The sequence below is a fragment of the Trifolium pratense genome, linkage group LG4 (assembly GCF_020283565.1).
Source record: "Trifolium pratense cultivar HEN17-A07 linkage group LG4, ARS_RC_1.1, whole genome shotgun sequence".
NCBI classification, from domain to species: domain Eukaryota; kingdom Viridiplantae; phylum Streptophyta; class Magnoliopsida; order Fabales; family Fabaceae; genus Trifolium; species Trifolium pratense.
In genome coordinates this window covers 57,602,071-57,627,722 of record NC_060062.1, presented here as the reverse complement: position 1 = coordinate 57,627,722, position 25,652 = coordinate 57,602,071, and the positions used below count along the sequence as shown (strand labels likewise).

General features: G+C 36.0%; 1 protein-coding gene and 3 long non-coding RNA genes across 17 annotated transcripts; 2 read left to right on the top strand and 2 right to left on the bottom strand.

The window, feature by feature from the left end:
- The first annotated feature begins 3,213 nt into the window (after nt 1-3,213).
- On the top strand, nt 3,214-7,453 carry LOC123924602. Of its 14 annotated transcripts, XR_006814777.1 has the most exons (10): nt 3,214-3,382; nt 3,864-3,984; nt 4,159-4,337; nt 4,719-4,846; nt 4,952-5,073; nt 5,212-5,278; nt 5,408-5,521; nt 5,887-5,971; nt 6,127-6,169; nt 7,120-7,453. It is a non-coding gene; the product is annotated as an uncharacterized LOC123924602 (long non-coding RNA). The 14 variants fall into 14 exon arrangements; XR_006814774.1 differs by having other exon boundaries at nt 4,719-5,073; XR_006814771.1 differs by having other exon boundaries at nt 4,719-5,073; nt 5,887-6,052.
- A 1,312-nt stretch (nt 7,454-8,765) lies between these two features.
- LOC123924392 lies at nt 8,766-10,066 on the bottom strand. Its single transcript, XR_006814678.1, has 2 exons — nt 9,708-10,066; nt 8,766-9,194 (listed from the first exon to the last, which is right to left on the bottom strand). It is a non-coding gene; the product is annotated as an uncharacterized LOC123924392 (long non-coding RNA).
- An 849-nt stretch (nt 10,067-10,915) lies between these two features.
- Nucleotides 10,916-11,407, bottom strand: LOC123919821. The gene is made up of 3 exons (XR_006813324.1): nt 11,361-11,407; nt 11,218-11,248; nt 10,916-11,109 (listed from the first exon to the last, which is right to left on the bottom strand). It is a non-coding gene; the product is annotated as an uncharacterized LOC123919821 (long non-coding RNA).
- A 4,973-nt stretch (nt 11,408-16,380) lies between these two features.
- On the top strand, nt 16,381-25,150 carry LOC123924662 (lysine-specific histone demethylase 1 homolog 2-like). Its single transcript, XM_045977614.1, has 4 exons — nt 16,381-16,458; nt 16,568-18,311; nt 18,930-19,161; nt 24,373-25,150. The coding sequence occupies exons 2-4, from the start codon at nt 16,778-16,780 to the stop codon at nt 24,845-24,847; spliced, it is 2,241 nt and encodes a 746-aa protein (XP_045833570.1). The 5' UTR covers nt 16,381-16,458; nt 16,568-16,777; the 3' UTR covers nt 24,848-25,150.
- The last annotated feature ends 502 nt before the right edge of the window (nt 25,151-25,652 follow it).

Below are 25,652 nucleotides of genomic sequence, written 5' to 3'. Positions count from 1 at the left end.
GAAAGGACAATACAATCTTTGGAAGATTTGTTGAGAGCTTGTGTTTTGGAGCAAGGAGTAAGTTGGGATTCATGTTTGTCGTTGATCGAGTTCACGTACAACAATAGTTTTCATTCGAGTATTGGAATGACACCTTTTGAAGCTTTGTATGGGAGGAGGTGTAGAACACCGCTTTGTTGGTTTGAATCCGGAGAGAGTGTGATTCTTGGTCCGGAGATTATGCAAGGGACTACGGAAAAGATTAGAATGATTCGAGAGAAGATGAAAGCGTCTCAAAGTCGTCAGAAGAGTTATCATGACAAGAGGAGGAAAGACATTGAATTTCAAGAAGGTGATCATGTTTTCTTAAGAGTTACATCGACTACCAGAATTGGACGTGCTTTGAAGTCGAGGAAGTTCACGTCGAAGTTTATTGGTCCTTATCAGATTTTGAAAAGAGTGGGGAAAGTGGCGTATAGGATTGCTTTGCCGCCATCATTGGCGAATTTGCACGATGTGTTTCACGTGTCACAATTGAGGAAGTATGTTAGAGACCCGTCACATGTGATTGAGTCAGATGATGTTCAAGTGAGGGATGACTTAACGGTCGAGACTGTGCCTTTGAGGATTGAAGGAAGAGAAGTGAAGAGGTTGAGAAACAAAGATATCGCCTCGGTGAAGGTGGTATGGGGAGGACCCGCTGGTGAGAATGCGACTTGGGAATTGGAGAGCAAGATGATGAGTTCGTATCCAGAGTTATTTCCAGGTAATTTTCGAGGGCGAAAATTCTTTAAGCAGGGTAGAGTTGTAACGACCCAATTTTCAAATTATTAATTTTTATGTGTTAAAATATTTTATTAACGTAGAATTTTAATTAAGTTAATAACTTGAGTTATTTATCGAGTACTTTAGTTATAAGCGAGTAGAGTGAGTTAAGGTGTTATTGGGCCAAGCCAATTGGGCTTGAGGCCCAATGGGCCTTGTGTGTGAGAAGGGCGCCCATATGGGCATAGTGAGGAAGAGAAATTCATTTTTCTCATGTTCTTTGTGTTCTTGAGAGAAGAGAGAGCTTGTGGAGCTAGGGCAAGGGGAAAGCTAGAGATTCGAGATCTTCATCGTGTTTTCTTCGAATCCAGGTATGAGAGTAGGTTCCATAATCGTGGGTGACTCGAGGAAGGGGAGAATGTCGATTTCTCCTCACCCGAACTTCCTCCACCCCATTTTCGTTTTAGCTTAGAACGGATTTTCTTGATGGAAATCGTTCCTAAGGTTCTTAATATGTTTAACATGCTTTTAACATGATTAATGAACGAAATTAATGGTTAAAAACGAGTTTTATGAAAGATTAAAATCAAGAACTTTGTGTTCTTGAGAGTTTTGATGAAAAAGTGTCAATCTTTACTTTTTCGATGTTTATGATGTAGATCTGATAAATGAACTGTCCTTTCGTGTTTATCCATGTTTGATATGCTTGAATACAAACTCTTTTGGGATTTATAACATGAAAAATGGGATTTTTGGGTGATTTGGTGTAGAAAACGCAGGTTTTGAACTGTCCTGACAGGAGACACTCGCTAGGCCTTCGCTCAGCGAACGTGTGGCGAACAGCTCGCCACAGCTCGCTGCAGCTCGCCATGAGCAGGTGATCCCCTGGTGACGTTCGCTTAGGCTCGCTGAGCCTTCGCTCAGCGAATAGTTCGCTGATGCTCGCCGATGCTCGTCGTGAGTCAGTGACTTCCTGGCATTGTTCGCTTTGGCTCGCTGAGCCTTCGCTCAGCGAAGGCCACTGGGACAGCAACTTTTTGTTGATGGTTGTAAGTGTAATTAGACACTTGTAACATGGTTTAATGGTATTCTTACGTGATTGTTGATGCTTGTTGATGCTTGTTGATGTTTATAATGATTGTTAATCATATATGAAGTTGTAAATGACGAATATTAAGATTTTGTTAATCTTAATAATGACGTATGTTGGATAGTGTTCCACGTAGTAAATGACGAGCTTTATGCTAAATAATTGTTGGTGAATTCATGAAAAACATATACATGCATTCATGAATTGTTGTTGTATATTGGATATTGCAATTAAGACGGATATCGGATGATATTTATCCGATAAAGACGAATATTAGAGGTGAGATACTCTAATAAAGACGAAACGGTACCACATGCATTAGATATGTCACTAGTACAAAAATTGCTTTATAGAAAACGTCTTAAGTCAGTTGGCATTACCACTAGAGGTGGGAATAGGCTAGGCCGAGCTAGGCTAGGCCGAGCTAGGCTAGGCCGAGCTAGGCTTTGCCAAGCCTGAGCCTGGCCTGTCAAAAAATCGAAGGTCTGAGCCTGACCTGTGGCCTATCATAGGCTTAAATTCTAGGCCTGAGCCTGGCCTTTTGAAAGTCTGATGTGGCCTGTTAGCCTGTTTAAAAGCCTATTTCATATGAACATATTTAAATAAATAATTATATTTATTTTGAAATATACTTATGAACTAATAAAATAATGTTCCATTTGATATTTTAGAGAATTTGACTATATATGTCATCATATTTCAATTCTAGTTTATAATAATACATTTATATATGTTAAAAACTAATGTAGATTAATAAACTTAAATTACTTAAAAAGTTAATAGATTTATAATTTAATCAAAGTATAAATTTTAATATATAAATAATAATCGTAATAAAAATATTATTCATGTTAACTTAAATAGGCCGGCCTAGTAGGCCTCAAAGGCTTTTTTAATGGCCTGCGGCCTGGCCTTTTTAGCTAAATAGGCTTATAAAAAAGCATTGGCCTGCTCTATTTAAAGAAATAGGCTGGCCTGGCCTGAGCCTATGTAGGCTAGGCCTTAAGGCCATGTAGGCCGGCCTGGCCTGTTCCCACCTCTAATTACCACCCGACCTAAGAAGTCACGCGGTGGCAGTTGTGTAAATATTCTTAAATATTTTAGATCGGTTTCCTGTATAACCGACTTCAAAAATATTAAATAAAAATATTATAATTCATGTTTAATTCCTTAAGTCGCCTATAATAACTAAATGACTTAAGAAACCTATTTCTTAAGTCAGGTTTCGCCCACCCGACCTAAGAAGTTTTATAATTAAATTCCAATGTGTTATATGGGAGAATCGAACCGAGTAGCTTTCGAAGAATCTAACAAATTAATTTTTTTCTTTTTTTTTTGGTACAAACAAATTAAACTTGTTAAAGATAAAATAAAAAATTAAATAAAAGCAAACACAAACAGAACCCAGTACCCTTCGCCATCTCTTCTTTCTCTGCAAACGCCTTCTCTCACTACGAACCAAGAAATCCTTCACTGGGAAACCCCTCGATTCCTTCTCTTCACTGAAAACCCAGAAATCCTTCGTCACTGGCAACCCTAACTTCATATGTATGTAATTTTTAAACCCTAACTTTTAATTTTTTTGTTGTTGTGATAATTCAATTTCTGTATCTGTTGCTATTTATGTTATTATTATTATTATTATTTTCCTATTCCAATTGTTCTGTATTGATGATAATAGGAATTCTAAAAACTTATAATTATAATTCCTTCTGTATTTATGTTATGAATTATTATTTTCCTATTCCAATTCTAAAAAAATTATAATTCATATTAGATTTTTATAGTTGTTGAGTTGTGAAATAGGTATTAGTAGTAACAAACTAAATATGAATAAATTTAAAGTGATTTTAGGTGAATTGGATGGAATTGAATTTCTGCCAGGATAGAGACTTATGCTCATAAGTATGGTTACACACTTCTAAACAACTTCACATATAATTAGTATTACTTTTTTTCTATGCTCACATTCAAATTAATGTTGGGGGTGAAGAAAACCTTTCCTAAAGAATGTATTCTTGCCTAACAGTACATGCAAAATTAACACATGCACTATGAGATGGTTAAGTGGCAATGTCTAGAGTTACTATGAGGAAGTTTGAAAAAACAAAGTAAAGGTGATTTTCTGCCTCCAAATCATTGCTACACATGTAAGTTTTTCATACTCTACAATTTTCCCTTCATTGTTTTTGGTTTCCTTCATTTTACCTCTATACGACATTATGACTCGTTGTGATTTTACTTTTTTATATATACACACACACACACACACCTTTTCTTGCCTAAAACAAATTCAATAATCGTGAAATATTCAATAATCACAGAGTTTCCTTCTCCTTTGATTTGCACCCAACTTTCCTCCGCCGCTGTATTTCCCTTCTCACTGTAAGGGTTCGCCGTATAAAGGCCTCCCCTGTCGTCGACATTGAAATTGGTGCCTTTGTTTTGTTTCTTCAACTTCACTTCGCCGTATTTCACCTTTTCTAGGGTCCGCTATATCAAGGTAATATCTCTGGTGGTTCACCGTATTTCACTTCACCGTAGTTATGTTATTCCCCTGCTATTGCATCTTTCTATATGTGTGGTTTAATGTTATTAATCCAAAATGTTGTGGTTTCTATTTAAGCTAAGAAGGTTGACGGATTTTTAATGTCATCAATCCTTGTTTTATGTTGATTTAATTGCTATCTTCTTCTTAGTTTAAAGGAATTGTTTCCGCTTTTGAACTTTTATTTTTCCTAATCATATATCAGTAGCCACCATATTAATTTAGTGATGATGATTTATTGTAAAATTGTGAACATCATTTTGATGTCTAGAATCTGGATACATGAGAAGGATCATACAGTATGTTACTAATGTGTCAAAATCCTTGTTCCTATAGAATTTTCACCTCGTGACACTCCTACTGGACTTGATGCTAGAGACCAATATGTTCTTCAACTTGGTAGGTTGATTGATGCTCTATAACACTAACACATTTCTAGGAGGAAGCTGATCTACAACTAGCTGGTGAGCTTCAAAGAAGCAACACCAACAACCACTTTTCACTGGAAGTTCAATTCCTTCTCCTACTCAATTGAGCCTCTAACATAAATATTCAATTTGTTTGTGTAGAGTGATGGTATTAATTAATGATTATGGAAAACTGAAATATCTTGGGTTTGTGGACTCTCATTTATGTATTACTGTGGAATTCATGTAATTGTGCATACCACTCTACCTACTTGGATTTAAAGGTATTGATTCTCTGTTTGATTTTTATCAGATTTGCTCAATTGCTACTATTTCCAAACTTCATAGTTAAGTTATTTAAAATTTAAATAGGACCAAGAGGTATTGAGAAATAACGACTTCTTTTCTTTCTCCAATGGCAGCATAATTGAATGACCATTCTTTGTACCAAACATGATGTAAATTTATCTCATTGAACTAAGATAATAGGTACATAGTTTTCCATCATAAGATAATACTAGTTTTTAATATTAGTTACTACAATATTGGAGGCATTTGAAGGGTATATGTATACACTTTAGTTGTGACTAATTCACTACTGTTTCTACTCCATTGCAGTCATTGGTCAAACATAAATTAGATTTTCATAGTTGTGCTTGAGGTGCTGGATGATTTGGATTCCTTAGTCAGAGAGTTGGTCTGTCATTGGTAGTTGAAATACTCAGAAACCAGGTTTGTACTCTATTTTAAGCAATTATTTTAGACCACTCTTATTAGTACTTGCTACTGTGTATCTTTCTCCCTCTCTATGTATAAGGCATTTTTGGGACTTAAATGATATCATAAAAATTATTGTTTCTAGTTTTGAAGATTAGAACAACTTTCTTCCACATATTTACTTCTTTAGTCTTGGACAGTGGCATAGTTAACCTTGGTTAAAGTTAAACTTTATTAAATTGCATCTTTCTTCCCCATATTTTGTGTTCCCCATATTTACATTAGTGTATTCAACATGGTATCCAACACGTGTTATAGGTTGCACTTTTCTTTCAACTTTAGTTGGGGATTTTTAATATTCTTTCAATTTTTAAGTTCAGGACATTTTCTTATGAAGGGCTAAACTTGTCATTCTCAAGCATGGTTGATCTATTCATGGGTTCCAAATGTCATTGATGCCAAGAAGTAAGAAACCAGAAAATTCACCTTAAGCATTAGTGAAAGAAGCAATTGTTGATGAGAGATTTGAAGTATCATTTGATTGTGGTATTATATTGCTATTGCAAGTTTTTAGTTTGATAATGATTAAAAGTTTTGTAACATTGTTTTCTTTTAAACAGGTTTTGTAACATTGTTGATAGTGGCATGTGTTAAGAGACAAGGGTTGGTGATATTTCTTATTTCTTTCACCTTGTCTTAGTGTTGTTTATTACCTGTGAATGTTATATTTTACTTTTGTTTATGAGTATATATATATATGTACTATGTAGTGTAATTTGTATTGAAATTTTAGATTTGTTCTTGTTGTGATGCATTATATATAGTCAATAAGTTAATTTTTGATTGTTATACATTCTATTCACTAAACACTTCATTCAGTGGTTATAATTACAAAATCAAGCTTGAATATTTTTTTGCATCTTACTTATTTTTTGTGTATATTGAATAATGCTGGGAAAGGTTCTTTAGAACGGTATTTAAATTAATATTTTTAGAATGCAATTTTTTTTTAAAAAAATTTGCCATGCTTTTTAAGTCGGGTGGAATATAACCGATCTAATAAGATATTTCTTAGGTCGGTTCCAAATCCGTGTTAACAACTCAATACTTCTTATGTCGGCTTTTCTTAGGTCGGGCGTGAAACCGACTTAAAAGGTCATTTTAAACAGACCTAAGAAGTGTTTTCTTAAGTCAGGTTAAAACCGACTTAACAAGTCAATACTTCTTATGTCGGCTTTTCTTAAGACTGGCACGAAACCGACTTAAAAGGTCGTTTTTAACCGACTTAAAAAGTGTTTTTTGTACTAGTGTGTCTAGGGTGACATTGCATGAAGTTGACACATTAGAATGCATTAGGTTATGTGTACATTTATGTGATAAGTGATATGTGACACATACTTGGCTAATTGTGATAATTGATTGTGTGAGTATTCGATTATATGTGTTTATGTACTTATAATTGAATGGTAGATTGTTGATGAATATGGATGAATGTATGATATATGCATGATTATTGAAGAAGTGTTTAAGTACTCTTTTACTTGCACTTGTATTTTGATTATGTGATCTAACTCTCATGCTTTGTGTTATGTGCTGGACCGTTGGGGGTTCAGATTCTCAGGTTGAGGATCCCGATCAGAGTTAGAGGATTGCTCGTGCTCGTGGTAGTGCGCTTTTTGGTGAGGAGTTTAGCTTAGACTACTCCTTAGATATATTTTGTATATCTTTTTGACTGGGTTGTATAGAATTGCTCTGATTAGGTATTTACCGGGTCGGGTTATTTGTTTGAATTGTATTAAGCCCGTGATGGCGTATTTGACCTTGCTAATCCTTTACTTTTTGTTGTAAACATAATATCCTTGTTGTTGATATGGCCTAGAGCCTACGGATATTATGTGAACAATTTGGATATTATATGATATGCACTATGATAAATATCGCTTTTAATTCCGCTGTGCTAGCATGATTTTAATTATGCCGTGATTTTGTATTATAACATGTGACGCCTGGATTTTTTTAAGTGTTTTATTTATTTATATTCAATAAGTTTTCGTTAAGGGGTTTGGGTGTTACATTATACACATGAGGCGGTACAATTTTGACTTTTGAATCTTATTTTGGGGTTTTTTTATCAGGTGTTTTTTTTTATTTTCTAACTCCAGATGATATCTCATCTAATTACATTAATTTTCACTTAGAAATTCTAACTTCATAATACAACAGAGTAATATAATTACGGTTAAACTACACAAGATTGATGATTTGTTAGTGACATTTTCTTATGTCATTATTTAATCATATAAGCTATATGTGCCCGTGTGTTGCACGAGTCCGATTACTAGTCTGAAACAAACACAAGTAAGATAAAAAAAATCTGAAACAAACATGCCCTTTATGTCAAGGCTTAGGTTTGGTTAAGATATGATCTACTGCTGCTACTCATTTATTTCGTTAAAGTAAGACCTCTGACATTATAGTGATCAGCGATGCAAACAAGAAGTTATTATTTTCTGTTCTTCTGGTGATGAATTTAGATGATGACTCCCTTGGTTCGCCTCTTTCTTTCTAAGCTCTCTGAATCTTTCTTTCTATTTTTAAGTGTAAAATAGTAAGCGCGGAATATAAGTGAGAGAGACGTTATTTATAAGGACAACAGTCAAGTAGAACTAGGTGATATTTACTAATCCCACTACAACAAAAATGGGTCTTCAATAGCGTTTTTTTTAACTTTTAATAGCGCTTAAAAACGCTATTACTGATACCGCTATTATAGGTTTGGTGCCTATAATAGCGTTTTAAAACGCTATCAAATGTCCACCTTTAATAGCGTTGTTTTCAAAAACCGCTATTGTATGTAGTCAGCCGCTGCTTGGAAACAATGTTTTATAGCGCTTTTTCTAGAAAACGCTATCATATGTCAGTTATTTAATAGCGCCCGCATATAAAGCGTTGTTATAATCATTCAAGGATACAGCTTTTAATAGCGCCCGTAACCAAAAAGCGATATTGTAAGTCCTTTTTAAAATTAAAAAAAAAATCCTTTTTTTATCTGAATCTGGATAATAAAAACCAAACAAATTTCATTAATCCTAAAATCAAACAGCACATAAGAAATAAAATAAGTGACATGCACTACAATATTAACCAAGTATTGGTTAATAAAATAATCCAACTTCAAAATACAACTCAAATATATCTAGATGTATCAAAATGACAAACTTAACTTAATCAATCCTTTGCTTATAAATGACACCATTGATTTCAAAATAGTTGATCTTTGGTACATGAAAAAAGCCTTAATTACTAGCTCAGATTGTCACAAAATTCATAACTACATGTGGTGCCTTAGTACTTAGAGGCATATGCAATTCCACATAATGAACAAAGTCACCTAAAATGTCTACACATGAGTGCAACGTGGACAATTTCTTCCCATTTAAATAAGTTACTCTCCCATTAGATCTTTATCTACTATTTGATTTAATCTTCCCTCTGGTGCAGAGCTTCTTCACCTGAAACTTGATTCTTGTAGATAATAGATGTCTGCGGGCTGCAACTTGATTCTTGTAGTCAACTAGAAATAAAATCATTAAGTTCAATGAAAGATATAGATAATAGATGTCTAACCTCAGGAAGCCTGGCAGAAAGGTGTCTTATATAAGCAATGTCCGCTTTCTTTAGTTGGAACCTAGAAGTTTATTGACACAAATCCAAAATTCTTAGAACTTTGAACCTAACAATGATCTTATAGCCTAAAACTTCACAACCATCATATCAAAATCAAAAGGCAGAGTAGTATGCTTTATCAAATAGAAAATCAAAGAAATAGAAGCTCACCCAATAAAGTTAGATATCAGAAAGCTTTATCAAATAGTGGACCACATCAAACTAATTCTTTGAAAGCTACAAGACAAGCTTGTAACTCTTTTCAAAAAATATTACAGCCAAGGAACCAGAAAATTCATCACTTAGTGTTCAAACTTGAATGAAGCATAACTAATAACACTAACAAGAAAAGAAGCTACTCACGAGTCATGTGTTCAAACTTGAATGAAGCATAACTAATAACACTAACAAGAAAAGAAGCTACTCATGAGTCATGTCTACGGGAGTAATATTCAGAAGTTTCAGAATTAAAAATAAACATGATAAACAAAAAAAAAATTATGAGCTACATACACTTAAGTACATGGTTACTTACACAATATGAGTGATAACAGTTCGACACATCAAATACGCTTCAAGGCCATCAAACAGCTGAATGACTACGATAAAATGGAGCACCGTTAAATTGTTTGAGTTACATAAACTTTGGAAGGTAAGTGTGAGAACTTGAGGGGAAGGGGGCACTGTCTTGCTTTCTTTTCCCTCTACCATTTTCCAAACCAGGCCAACAACTTTCTCATCTTACCAAGAAGTCCCTGAAAAATTAAAGAAAAATAAACTTAATAACAATAGCTTAGCTTATAAGCAAACATACAATTTCAAATGAACCGATTCAAAGAATATTCTGATTCAATTTCAGTGAGCATCTATACTTATTCAATAACAATAACTACTTTTTCTTTTAACCTTGTTGTGTGGAAAAAGTCAGGGTAAACTATATTTACTCAGGTTTCCAGAATTTCACATGTAAAAACACACCTTAACATACAATATGTCCAATTTAACAAATCATTCTTATTACTAAAGTTGGTTTTGAGAAAGCATATTTGGTTCTTTCCTTTATAATGAATCTGTAACAGGTTAATAAAGGTAACATTTATATAAACAAGAAATAAAAAACATTATAGATCAATGAAATAAGATAAACACATTTACGTCAAAAAAAGAAATAAAAAAGAAATAAAAAACATTTATATAAACAAGAAATAAAAAACATTTATAAAATAAAACATGTTTTCAAGTTTGTGCAAAATGTCAGCAGCTTTCATTCTGAGGAAATAAATAAAGGCCAATGCTGAGATTACTATTGCATCTTCAAAGCCTTTATTACCAAGCAAAACTAGAAACACTACCGACCTGCCTCCACAAGTACCAAATAGAAATCCAAAAAACTAAAAGATAACTACAGCACATAAAAGGGACAAAACACACCTTAAAATTACACCTACACACTCCCAAACCAAAAAGGAAGACAATCTCAAAGAAACAATAATTCATTAAAACCAACTCAACAACACCACATCTAGAAACCACTCCTACAAATGGCAAACACACCACAGTCTGAAGCAGGGACAACCGCACCAGAAGAAGATTAACATAATGACCGCATCTATAAACCTCTAATGTCACTTTCTGCACTCTTTGACTTGTATTAAGAAGATCATTCTTCCTTCTATGTTATTATATAGAAATTTGACTAATCCTATCAAAGTATCCTATAATATTTCAATTATCCAAGATATATCAGCATAATCACAAAAACTTACCAAGGCCATTAATTTTCTATGTTTAGGAATGTTAAGATTTCAGAAATATAAGTAGTACATCATACGAATTATGTCACACTCTTTATCACTAAATAGTAATACAACTTGCAGCTTCAAATGCAAGTGTCCTCCCCCAAGTGGAAACATGTCTTCCCAACCTGATATGTGCTCCTGCCAATTAATTACTGCATCATGTTAGAAACATTTAATCTTTGATCAACTTTAGAAAATATAACTAAACCTTTCTATCAAATGAAATCTTATCAATCAAAATATAACCTGCACGTGATATTTCATTTCCTTCAGCATCCTGAATTTGGAAAGAAAAAAAAAACAGAAATTACCATAAAACATTAAGAACATAAGTATAGTTTAATTTAGTTTGTGCAACAAAAATTAGTAGAATTGAATTTGTGCATAACCTGTGAAAAAAAGACAACAGCATAATCCCCAAATCAGACAATTTTAATCAATCTGATATAAACAAAAAAAACAAAAAAAAAAGTGTTGTTGATTGAGTAAGACTGAATAACCTAACCACTTATGATAAGATGGAGGAATGATGAATTTCTGGGTAAATGATGGACAATGATGAACGATGGGGAAATATGGTTTTAGTGTTTCAGCGAGTTCTCTAGGTTCGATTGATTTTTAATTTAGGGTTTAAAATTCTGAGTTCAATCGATTGAGATTTAATGGGGTTTAGGGTTTTAATGAGTTTATGGGTGAGTGAGAATGATGAGACGAAGGTCGAAGACGAAGAAGGGTTCTATGTGGAGTGAGATGAATGTTTCTGGGTGGTTTGAAGAAGGTCGTTGGGTTTGAGTGAGATGAACGAAGGTACAAAGGAGAGAAGAGGAGAATTTGAACAAAGGAAACTATAATCTTTTTTCTAAAGAATTTATCTATGTTTTTTTTTTATTATTCAGCAACCAAGGGGTCAAAGGTTCGACACCCACCCCACTACAGATTTTAATTTATTTATTTTCCTTACTATAGCGCTCATGTAAAACGCGCTATCATAGAGTTACGCGTTTATAGTTTTAATAGCGCTTTTCTCAAAAACGCTATTGTAGCACTCCTGGGTTCAAGGTTTTAAAAGCGTTTATACTGAAAGCGCTATAAAAAGGCTCCGTGTTTCATTTTTAATAGCGTTTTTTTAATAAGCGCTATTAAATAGGCGCTATTAAAACTCATTTTTGTAGTAGTGTCCCGAACTATAAAGATAATATAACTAGAATTGGAAACAGTAGTACATACAAAGGTCCAAGGCTAGGGGTTACTAGGATTAAGAGTTGCATCATTGTTAAATTCTGCATATTTTCAGTTATTTAATTACGGTAAAATAAACGTTGAGAACTTGTTAAAGGTTAATACGTGACAAATAATGATTTTCTTATCACGGTAAATAATAGCGTCTTCACTTGCAATAGGGGTAATTTTAGTATGCGAGAGCACATTTTACAAATTAGAAATTAATCTGCCGGCTAATGAAAGAATGGTAATAATATAACGCCGAATTACCAAGCAGAGTAGAGGAGAGATTCAAAAGCACTTAACCTATTCTCTAAACCCTACATCTTTTATCTTCTATTATCTGAATTTGTCTCAAACCTTTTTTAAAAACCAAAGCGAATGCAAACTATCTAATTCCTAAACAAAACTAATCGTTTTGGCACAATCCATGTGAATACGAACTCATTCAAATGAGAATTATTACTCGACGATAGACTGATCCACTTGCCAGACTGCACTCATGAAACCAAAAAAAACTATCATCCTATGACACATTTTTCCTAAAAAATTATTTTATTTTTCTAATAAATTAAATTTTGTATTACAATTATTTAAAACCTATATACTGTAAAATATTTTTACTATTAAAGATAAGAAATAAAAAAATTTAATTCTTTCTGTTATTGTTATTTTCTTTGACTATTCTATTATTTTTAACCTTGTAAAAATAAAAAGAAGCCCTTTGTCAAATTTTGTATAAAAATATTTAATTTTATCCAACTATTAAAAACCTATGATAAGCGACTGCTTAGGATCGTCTTGAAAACAGGTAAAAGAGAAACTTGACCCTAACCGCGACCTGCCGGTAGAACCAAAGTTATCAAAGAAAAGAGGAACTTGACCATAACTGCGACCTGCCGGTAGAACCAAAGTTATCAAAGAAAGTGCGACCCTAACTGCGACCTGCCGGTAGAACCAACACTATAAAGTTCTTATCTCAAGAACAATGTTCTTATCACAAGAACAAAGAAAAAGTTCTCAAAAGAGAAACTCTCAAATTAGATTATATTCCAAGTTTCTTGAAAAGTACATGATAGTCCTATTTATAGCATATCCTTACATAGTAGGATTTATTGTCCACTACCATACATTCACCATAGGACTTAGAAAATTCCCACTAACATGCTTATAAATTTCCACTAGCCACTATAATGACTTAGTGCACCACTAGGAAGCATCTAGAGAGCCTAGGGAGCAACTAAAGGTCATCTAAAAACCCTCATAATACCAAAAACGAAAATTACAATAAAAATAAAGAAAATTGGACTTAATTGTTTTTTATTTAGTCCAATATTATTAGACCACAATTCAGCCCAATGATGTTTCTTATCATGTGAAATTGGCTTCAAGTTGGGCTCAAGCATCTTCATCCAAATATTTTTTTGTGCATTTTGTTTTTATAAGTTTCCTTCCACATGTTTAGCGAACTCATGATCGTATCATTCTCTTCCTCTTCAAGAGGATTTGTCCTCAGATCCAAACCTGCATAAATAACTAAAGGATTAGTAAAAAAAATTCTCTCTTTTGGATACTCCCTTTCTTTTTGCAAGTTGAATTTTTTTTCTTCAATCTTCTCAAAGTTGTCATCCTTTTCAACCTTCTCGTTTATTTTCCTCTCATAAATTTCCTTTACTTTACATTCATTTTTCTTTTCTTCTTTTCTCTCAATATTTTCTTTCTCCTCCACTACAATAACATCATTATATTCTCTATCACAATTTTCTATGTTCATAGAAAGTGCGACCCTAACTGCGACCTGCCGGTAGAACCAACACTATAAAGTTCTTATCTCAAGAACAATGTTCTTATCACAAGAACAAAGAAAAAGTTCTCACAAGAGAAACTCTCAAATTAGATTATATTCCAAGTTTCTTGAAAAGTACATGATAGTCCTATTTATAGCATATCCTTACATAGTAGGATTTATTGTCCACTACCATACATTCACCATAGGACTTAGAAAATTCCCACTAACATGCTTATAAATTTCCACTAGCCACTATAATGACTTAGTGCACCACTAGGAAGCATCTAGAGAGCCTAGGGAGCAACTAAAGGTCATCTAAAAACCCTCATAATACCAAAAACGAAAATTACAATAAAAATAAAGAAAATTGGACTTAATTGTTTTTTATTTAGTCCAATATTATTAGACCACAATTCAGCCCAAGGATGTTTCTTATCATGTGAAATTGGCTTCAAGTTGGGATCAAGCATCTTCATCCAAATATTTTTTTGTGCATTTTGTTTTTATAAGTTTCCTTCCACATGTTTAGCGAACTCATGATCGTATCATTCTCTTCCTCTTCAAGAGGATTTGTCCTCAAATCCAAACCTGCATAAATAACTAAAGGATTAGTAAAAAAAATTCTCTCTTTTGGATACTCCCTTTCTTTTTGCAAGTTGAATTTTTTTCCTTCAATCTTCTCAAAGTTGTCATCCTTTTCAACCTTCTCGTTTATTTTCCTCTCATAAATTTCCTTTACTTTACATTCATTTTTCTTTTCTTCTTTTCTCTCAATATTTTCTTTCTCCTCCACTACAATAACATCATTATATTCTCTATCACAATTTTCTATGTTCTCTACTTCCTTTTCTTTACTTCTCTCAAAATTGGAATTTCTATTTTCCTCAATAACTTCTCCTTGAGATAAAGACTCTAGAGTACAAGAAGTAAAATAAACATTATTAAAAGGAATGATGACATTTCCGGTAGCCACAAAAACGCTATCAATTTCTTTTTCAATAATCTCTTCTTTTTCTTTCTCACTCTTAGGAATGGTGACATTTTCGATAGCCACAAAAATGTTCTCAATTTCTTTTTCAATAATCTTTTCTCCCTTCACTTCACTTTCAAGTTTCTCCTTGCTCTCTTGTTTTCTTTTCTCTCTACCAATCTCTTTATTTTGGAAGTTACCCCAAAATACATCAAAATTTGCAATATGTTTTTTTGTTTGTCCCTCACTATTCATTCTTCTATCTTCTATCTCCTTTTCTCCGTCTCTTTTTATAATTTTTTTTATAATTCCTCTCTATGCGATCAAACTTTTCATGAAACTTTTGAAATTCTTGAAATAATAACTTCTCCAAATGTTTCATGGAGACATGCTTTTCTTCCTCCATATTTTTTTTTCAACTCTTTTTTTTTTTAACAAGATAAAAAAAATGATAGATCAAACATGATTTCAAGAGCCGAAGCTCTGATGCCAACTGATAAGCGACTGCTTAGGATCGTCTTGAAAACAGGTAAAAGAGAAACTTGACCCTAACCGCGACCTGCCGGTAGAACCAAAGTTATCAAGGAAAAGAGGAACTTGACCCTAACCGCGACCTGCCGGTAGAACCAAAGTTATCAAAGAAAGTGCGACCCTAACCGCGACCTGCCGGTAGAACCAACACTATAAAGTTCTTATCTCAAGAACAATGTTCTTATCACAAGAACAAAGAAAAAGTTCTCACAAGAGAAACTCTCAAATTAGATTATATTCCAAGTTTCTTGAAAAGTACATGATAGTCCTATTTATAGCATATCCTTACATAGTAGGATTTATTGTCCACTACCATACATTCACCATAGGACTTAGAAAATTCCCACTAACATGCTTATAAATTTCCACTAGCCACTATAATGACTTAGTGCACCACTAGGAAGCATCTAGAGAGCCTAGGGAGCAACTAAAGGTCATCTAAAAACCCTCATAATACCAAAAACGAAAATTACAATAAAAATAAAGAAAATTGGACTTAATTATTTTTTATTTAGTCCAATATTATTAGACCACAATTCAGCCCAAGGATGTTTCTTATCATGTGAAATGGGCTTCAAGTTGGGCTCAAGCATCTTCATCCAAATATTTTTTTTTGCATTTTTGTTTTTATAAGTTTCCTTCCACGTGTTTAGCGAACTCATGATCGTATCAACCTATGTGTGTCAGTGTGTGTATATATTTCCTTTAAAATATCTCTATTGTTAAAGAAAATAATATAAAAAATTAGAAAATATCTCATTATTGTTATTTTCTTTGACCACAAAATAAAGTTTTTTTTTACTAATTGACTGGAATAATTATTTTTTTTATGAGTAGTTTGATTTACCATTTTTGTTTGTTTTCAGACATTATAAATAACGGTAACCTCTTTTCAATCAATCATACCTCATTTTCATTCGTGCTGTTTCCGAGTCACAGTTTCAGTTTCTGGGAACAATCTCTTCGTTCAATCGCTGTAAGTTCTTTCTTTTAAATTTCTCTCACTTTTCATTTCTATTAGTTTCTCTATTTCCCGCCATGCCAACATTGCTTACTGAATAAGTTTTGCTACATATACTTTGCAGAACAACTATTCGGAACTGTGGCTACTGAATAAGTTTTTCAATTTCGAATTCTTTTGTTTCCAATCGAACCTAGCATAGTTTGTAATCCGAAATCCTAGGATTATTATTCTTGTTGTTGTTGTTGTTGTTGGGTTGGAATTTAGGTTAATTTAGTTTGCGAATAGCCGAATACTAGAAAGGGTTATTTATTATATTTATTAGGAACAAACAATGGCAACTCAGTCTTCAGATGGATCTGTTTCGAGGTATTCACTGAGAAAAAAAGTTAATTCTCGGAATTATATTGATGTTTTGATGGATGATGATGACATATTTGATGATAAGTTGGATGCTAGTTTGAAGAAGAACAAGTCCCAAGAAGATCTGCAGAAAGAGGCTAACACCGAGTCTATGATTGCCTTTTCGCTCGGTTTCCCTATTAATGTTTTGCTTGAGAGTGAGATTCGTGCTGGGGTTGTTGGAGAGTTGGGTGGGAAAGAGCAGAATGATTATATTATTGTTAGGAATCATATATTGGCTCTTTGGAGGGGGAATGTTAGGAGGTGGTTGACAAGGGGGCGGGTTAGGGAAACTGTGAGCAGTGAGTTTGTTCATTTAGTAAATTCTGCGTACGATTTTCTTTTGTATAATGGGTATATAAATTTTGGGGTTTTGCCATCCTTTACGTCTCAGTTGCCTGAGACGACAAAAGGGTGTGTGGTTGTTATTGGTGCTGGGTTGGCTGGGTTGGCTGCGGCGAGGCAGCTAATGTCTTATGGTTACAAAGTTGGGGTGTTAGAAGGTAGGAACCGTCCAGGCGGTAGAGTTTATACGCAAAAGATTGGAAAAGAGGGTACTTTTGCGGCCATGGATCTAGGAGGGAGCGTGATTACAGGAGTTAATGCTAACCCTTTGGCGGTTCTAGCACGCCAACTTTCAATTCCTCTGCATAAAGTCAGAGCGAATTGCCCTTTATTCAAACCGAATGGGGAACCGGTTGATAGGGAAATGGATTCAAGTGTTGAATTTGTTTTCAATAAGTTGCTTGACAAAGTTATGGAGCTGAGGAAAATTATGGGTGGATTTGCAAGTGATATCTCACTTGGTTCAGTCTTGGAGACACTTAAGAGTTTATACGGTGTAGCTCAAAGTACTGATGAAAAGCAATTGCTCGATTGGCATCTTGCGAATTTAGAATATGCAAATGCTGGATGTCTTTCAAATCTTTCAGCTGCCCAGTGGGATCAGGATGATCCTTTTGAAATGGCTGGTGATCATTGTTTTCTTGCCGGTGGAAATGGAAGATTAATTAAAGCTATGTGCGAAGGAGTTGCTATTTTTTACAGAAAAACCGTCAATACTATCAGATATGGAAATGAGGGTGTTGAAATTATTGCTGGGGATCAAGTCTTTCAAGCAGATTTTGCATTATGCACCGTGCCTCTTGGAGTTTTGAAAAAGAAGGCCATTAATTTTCAACCTGAATTACCTGCAAGAAAGCTGGAATCAATTGAGAGGATGGGTTTCGGGCTTCTGAACAAAGTTGCTATGGTTTTTCCACATGTATTTTGGGGGGAAGAACGGGACACATTTGGATGTCTCAACGAAAAGAGTCACGATCGTGGGGAATTCTTTTTATTTTATGGTTACCACACTGTTTCTGGGGGCTCAGCACTTATTGCGCTTGTGGCCGGGGAAGCTGCGCAAACCTTTGAAACCACGGATCCATCCATCTTACTTAATCGGGTTTTGGCCATTCTAAAAGGTACCTCTCACTTTTTTTTTCACTTACTGATGAAAAGTAAACACCCTATCTATTGTACTTATTTTTTGACATGTGAAAGTAAACACCCTTATCTATTGTTTTTGCTCAATAAATTTTATTAGTGCTTCCTTTTGCACATTTTCCTTCTTTCCCTTTGTTTTATGTGTTACTTGTTAGGGTTACATGATTTGCTATTTTAATTGTACGATTCGATATGATTTGCCTTTTTTTTTTGTATGTATAATGTGTGAATAAATATCATATACATGCATGCAATTACAAGATTTCATATCATCAATATGAATCACGTGATATAGTAACTCAATGTTTACATTTATTTGGCTATACCATTCCTCTTTATTCACTTGCTTACTACCATGTGCACCGTATTTGACTATGTCATTTCTTTTTATGATGTGTGGCTTTTTATTTTGTTTTGTGAGACTTATAGTGTACCTCTTTCCCTCAATTTTTAGCTCACAATTATTGAATTCAACATTATTATTATGATATATCTCAAGCTATTAAGTTATTATTCTTAATCATATGAATTGATATGATTCACTGTTAAAAAAAATGTGGTTCCAACTTTGAATTTGATTATATATTTTTCCACAGGTATTTTTCAACCTAAAGGCATCACTGTGCCAGATCCAATACAGTCAATCTGTACCAGATGGGGAAGCGATCCCCTTTCTTATGGTTCATATTCACATGTTAGCGTGCAATCATCTGGTCAGGACTATGATATACTTGCAGAAAATGTGGGAAATCGACTGTTCTTTGCGGGTGAAGCCACTTGTAGGCAATATCCAGCCACTATGCATGGGGCTTTCATGAGTGGCTTGAGAGAAGCTGATAGAGCAGAGATAACAATATAAAATGGTAAGAAGTTATTGTATATATGATGAATGGAAAACTGGAAATACAACCAGAGCTAAGGCTCCTCAGTAGAGAAAGTTTCTCTTACTGCCTAACCACAAAGGTGAATAATAAAACCAAGTGATATCATAACTAATTCCCACTATGATATTTATTGGGGAATATCCTAACAAACTGCCACGTCAGCCATCACACTTCCTTTGTGACTCTTTTCTTAATTCTCCTCTCATACACACGCCACACTTTGGGCTTAACATTCTCTTTGTTAACCAGCACATCCCCTTCTTTGTTAATAGGCCCATTCCTATCATCACTCCCTCCTTCATAAACAGCCTTGTCCTCAAGGCAGAGGTCAGGAAATTGACTCTTCAACAACAACTCTTCCTCCCATGTCGCATCACCAATATCCATTCCTTCCCACTGCACTAACCATTCTCGAGTATGTGTGCCAGCATCAAACTTATCCCTCCAAGACAGCAATTTCGCGGGACTTACATCTCCTTTATCGACTTCCAGGCTTGCAGGCAGCTCATTAGTTGGTGTGTAATTACCAACGGCTTTCTTCAACTGTGATACGTGAAATGTTGGATGAATTTTTGATGTAGTAGGCAGCTGTAGCTTATAAGCAACTGATCCCACTTTCTTGATGATTTGATAAGGACCAAAGAATCGCGGAGCTAACTTTTGATGGATTCGTTGGACCACAGATTGTTGTCTATGAGGCCTTAGCTTAAGAAACACCCAGTCCCCCACCTCAAACTTCACATCTTTCCTCTTCTTATCAGCCTGAACCTTCATTTGTGCCTGCGCATTCTGCAAATTGAACTTCAGCTGCCTCAAAGCTTCATCCCGATCGCGTAATTCCTGCGCCACGGCTTCAACTCTAGTTTCTCCCTCTAAAAAATGTACCAACACCGGAGGCTTCCTGCCATACACCACCTCAAAAGGTGTGAACCCTGTAGATATATGGAATGTGGTGTTGTACCACAGCTCTGCCCACGGAATCCAATGAGCCCAAGATTTCGGTTGGTCAGCGATGAAACATCGAAGATAGGATTCTAAGCACCTGTTTACCACCTCTGTTTGGCCATCGGTTTGAGGATGGTAAGCAGATGACATCTTCAACACGGTTCCCAACAACTTAAACAGCTCCTTCCAAAAGATACTCACAAACAATGGATCACGATCACTAAGGATTGATTCAGGAACACCATGAAGTCGAACTATCTCTTTCACAAAAATGGAAGCAATGGAACGAGCAGTAAATGGGTGTTTGAGAGGAACAAAATGGCTATATTTGGAGAGACGATCAACAACCACCAAAATAGCTTCATAACCATTACTCTTAGGTAGATTAGTAATGAAATCCATGGAAATTTCGCTCCACACCAGCCCCGGAATAGGCAAAGGCTGCAGTAACCCGCTAGGTGTGGTGGCAGCATACTTTTGTCTTTGGCACGTATCACAAGCTTTAATAAACTCTTGAACGCGTTTCATCATGCCCTGCCAATACAATGTGCCTGCCATTCTTCTATATGTTCTGAGATAGCCCGAGTGTCCCCCACTAGGAGAAGAATGAAAATCTTTAAGCAAATCATCAATCATTGGGGACTTGGCTGAAATTACCAATCTGTTTTTGTAAAACAGGATACCGCCTTTGATAGTAAAACCGGGCTTAGACATAGGATCTGATTGAATGGCTTCCACAATCTGCTTGAGAACAGGATCTTGCATGATTTCTTGCTGCAACTGACCCCCTTGGGTCCATATCGGGTACGACAACAATGTTTTGACCTCTGCCTCCTCATGTTTCCTCGATAAGGCATCAGCTACCTTATTCTCCACCCCAACCTTGTAAATAACCTCAAAGTCAAAGCCCAACAGTTTGGCCATCCATTCTTGTTGATTGGAAGTAGTGATCCGTTGTTGTAAGAGGTGTCTCAAACTCTTCTGATCAGAGTACACAATAAACCTCCTACCCAACAAATAATGTCGCCAATGTTGGATAGCTAGGACTAACGCCATCAACTCTTTATCATACGCGGATTTGGAAAGTTTTGATGATGCAAAAGCTTTGCTAAAATAAGCAATTGGATGCTTTAATTGCATCAGCACGGCACCAACCCCTTTACCGGAAGCATCACATTCAATTTCAAAGGGTAAATTGAAATTTGGCAAAGCCAAAACAGGGGCAGAAGTAACTGCAAGTTTCAGGCGCTGAAAAGCCTCCTCAGCAGCCGTATTCCATTGGAAACCATCCTTTTTAGTCAATTCGGTCAAAGGTTTAGCAATGTTCCCATAGTTAGCTATAAACTTCCGATAATAGCCAGTTAAACCCAAGAAACCACGAACGCCTTTCACATTCTTTGGAACTGGCCACTGTAACACACTGTCAACCTTAGAAGGATCCACATTAACCCCTGCCTTAGAGATAACATGTCCGAGGTATTCAATCCTCTCTTGGCCAAAAGCGCACTTGCCTTTGTTAGCCACAAACTGATGCTTCAACAGAATTTGTAAAACCAAAGCTAAGTGTTCCAAATGATTGGCCCAATTAGTACTATATACTAATATATCATCAAAAAAAACAAGGACAAATTTTCTCAAGTAAGGTTTGAAAATTTCATTCATCACCGATTGAAATGTAGCCGGGGCGTTAGTAAGACCAAATGGCATTACCATATACTCATAATGACCTTCATGAGTTCTAAATGCAGTCTTATGAATGTCTTCCTCTTTCATCCTAATTTGGTGATATCCGGATTTTAAATCTAGCTTGGAAAAATATGTAGAGCCCTGCAATTCATCTAATAATTCATCTACCACCGGAATAGGATACTTATCTTGCACTGTGACTTTATTCAACGCACGGTAATCGACACACATCCGCCAAGATTTATCCTTCTTCTTGACCAAGATGACCGGACTGGAAAAAGCACTTGTGCTATTCCGAATTACCCCTTGCTGCAACAAGCTCTGGATTTGTCTCTCAATCTCGTCTTTGTGATGGTGAGGATACCGATAAGGTCGAACACTAACCGGACCAGTACCATGTAGCAGCACAATGGAATGACTTGTGTTGCGAGCTGGGGGAAGGCCATTGATGTCACAGAAAACACTTGAAAACTTGTGTAATAACACTTGCATGGCCTCATCTTGTACCTCATTCAGTCCTTGAGCTGAAACCCCATTTGTTGCCATCAAGGTAGGCCAACTCTCCTCCTCAATGACTCTGAAAGTACACATTAAACTTTGGAAGGTAACCATTTTGTCTTCCAAGGGTTGACCCACTAACTTCACTAAATTACCTTTGTAAGTGAACAACATAGACATCTCCTTCCAATCCATAGTCACCTTACCAAGAGTCTCCAGCCATACCACTCCTAAAATCAAGTCCACACCACCTATCTCCAGTATGTAAGCATCAAAAGTGGTTTCCATATCACCCAATGCAACAGAAATTCCAACACACTTACCCATAGTCATAACACGATGGCCATCACCTAACTTGACACCCAAAGGATTGGAGGGAACCAGAGAGAGACCTAGAGCTTCAACTACTTTAGGAGAGATGAAATTGTGTGTCGCACCGCTATCGATCAAGACCAGAATGTTAGCCCCTTTCAATCCACCTTCTAACTTCATAGTACGCACTTGCTTAGGAGTTGTTGATAAGCCAAACACTCCCAGAGACTTACATTCAAGCTCATCAGCCTCTTTCTCTTCCTCAGAGTCCCCTTCCAAAACAACAATCTCGCCGTCGTCGTTAATAAATTCATCATCACCCAGAATTAGCACCCGCAACTGTTTCGAAGCACATTGATGGAGAGGATCCCATCTCTCATTGCAGCGAAAACAGAGGCCCTTTGCTCGCCGTTCATTAACCTCCGCCCCCGGAATATGACGGATTCCACGAGGATTCCGGCGGTCATAGTTTGCACGTGATCCAACCGGTGACGTCGGCGAACGAGTTGACCCGGTTTGAGACCCTGATGCTTGGCTTGAACGAGTTTTTCCTAATTCGCCCCCAGTTTGGGTCAAATTAGAATTAGCCTTCCCTTCACCTTCACGATAAGCCCACAAAGGTTTTTGAGTCCGGGCCCAAGACCCTTGACCCGGTTTGAAACGTGACCCGGATCCGTGACCCACTTCTTCAGAAAACTCACGTTCTATATCACGTGCCAATTGCATCGCAACATAACGGTTTCGTGGTTTGAAGGTACGAACACGAGAACGAATATCGTGACGCAAACCACCAACAAAGTAACCCAAGAATTGTTGCTCCGGCAACCGTCCACATTGAGAAGAGTACAATTCGAACTCAGCGATGTAATCTGCCACTGTTCCCGATTGTTTCAATTCCTTGAGTTCCTCAAAAGGGTTTTCCAATCGGTCACCACCAAATCTAGCCATCATCGCCTCCTTCAAATTCTCCCAAGATAACTCCTCCGTTGAATCACGCCAGAGATTAAACCAATGAATCGTGGGACCATCCATGCTAAGCTTAGTCAATTGGATGCGTACTTCCTCAGAAATCCGTTGCACCTCAAAGTATGTCTCAGCACGAGTGATCCAAGCCACCGGATCGTCGCCGTTAAACGACGGCAACTCCACCTTCTTCGCCGACAAACGAAACTCATCCAACTGAGAGGTCACTGTTGCTGCACTCGGCATCGGAGTCTCACGACTCGCAACAGCACGTTGAATCTCAGCACCAATGAACTCACGTAACGCGAGAATACTCTCCTCAACACCGGCCAAACGTCCTTCAACAGCTGCAACACGATCCGCCATCTTAGGTGCTTTATAGGCACGGGGCATCAACAGCGGTAGGTCGGACCAATTGATAGAGCAGAGATAACAATATAAAATGGTAAGAAGTTATTGTATATATGATGAATGGAAAACTGGAAATACAACCAGAGCTAAGGCTCCTCAGTAGAGAAAGTTTCTCTTACTGCCTAACCACAAAGGTGAATAATAAAACCAAGTGATATCATAACTAATTCCCACTATGATATTTATTGGGGAATATCCTAACAAACTGCCACGTCAGCCATCACACTTCCTTTGTGACTCTTTTCTTAATTCTCCTCTCATACACACGCCACACTTTGGGCTTAACATTCTCTTTGTTAACCAGCACATCCCCTTCTTTGTTAATAGGCCCATTCCTATCAGAAGCTTCACGCATATATCAGTTAACCCATGTTCAGGAAGCTCATCCTAAGAAGTCCCTGTCGAAGAATATAGGACAAAGCACCAACGTCTTACTTAATTTATTCCAGAGGCCCGATCTAGAATTTGGGATTTTTGCTTTCGTATTTGATCTTTCAACAGAAGATTTCCAGTCGAAGGCGATTCTGCAGATGACTTTTCATGGTACTGAAGAACATTATAACGAGATATTATACTTCTTTCCAGATACCATAAAGTTACCGTTGAAGCTTTACACCATCATATCCCGCGAACAGGTGTATCAAATGCAGGAAATGACAGGTGACGAAAATAGGTTGTCATATTTGACTAAAAACCTCGGGTTGAAGCTGATGGGTATAAATGCTTTACTCATTGCTGGTAAAGCTGTAATAGCTAGCATTGCTGCCTTCCGAAAAAGCAGGACGTACCACACACTTATCGCGCATAGTTTGTAAATGGGAGTGCTTGTTATCCTGTCTTGCTTTGAAATGTTGTACTGTATGAAATCTTGTAATGGAACAATAGAAAATTTTAATGGGATAGGGAAAGCATTAATTTTCAGAGGGGTCCCCAATCCCATTGTATCATCTATTGTAACTTTTTATGTTGTTGTAGAGTTAGCAATACCCCAACCCTGCTTGTAGTTGTGTCATATTTATTTCGTTAATTCCTTCATTGGTTACAATGCCAAGTCGGAGAATAATATCAAATTATGTTCCTGGGTATTATGGTTTTGTTTGATTCTTATTGAATTTGTTGATGCAGTTCTTTTATATGGGGTTTAAAGTTTTCTATAAACTTTTTTATTAACCTAAACACTGATGGGTAGGCTTTATTTTACATGTTTTAGTTTATAATAATAGTGATAGTAACATGTTAGATACTGAAGTAGATTTACTATTATAACAGTTAAGATTATTAGGATTATAATAATGGCTTGTAACAGTTAATTCTTTGCTGCTAGTTAAGATTACAAAGAAGCATGGCCTGTAACAGTTAAGCCATCTTCTAACAATGGTTGCAATAAACCTCTTCACTGTAACAGGAATGTTGTAGGGCAAGGATGGTAAGGAAATTTTGCTGCCAGAACAACTTTTAGAGCATATGTAAGAGGATGGAATAAGCCTTAATCATAGTGATAATGATTCTCAGGTTGGTATTGTTGGGGATTGCGCTCCTGAAACCCCCCGTTGTCTGTCTAATTGATGTTGCTTGCAGAAAACTATTCGGGAATGGTAGGGACGAAACTGTCATGTATTT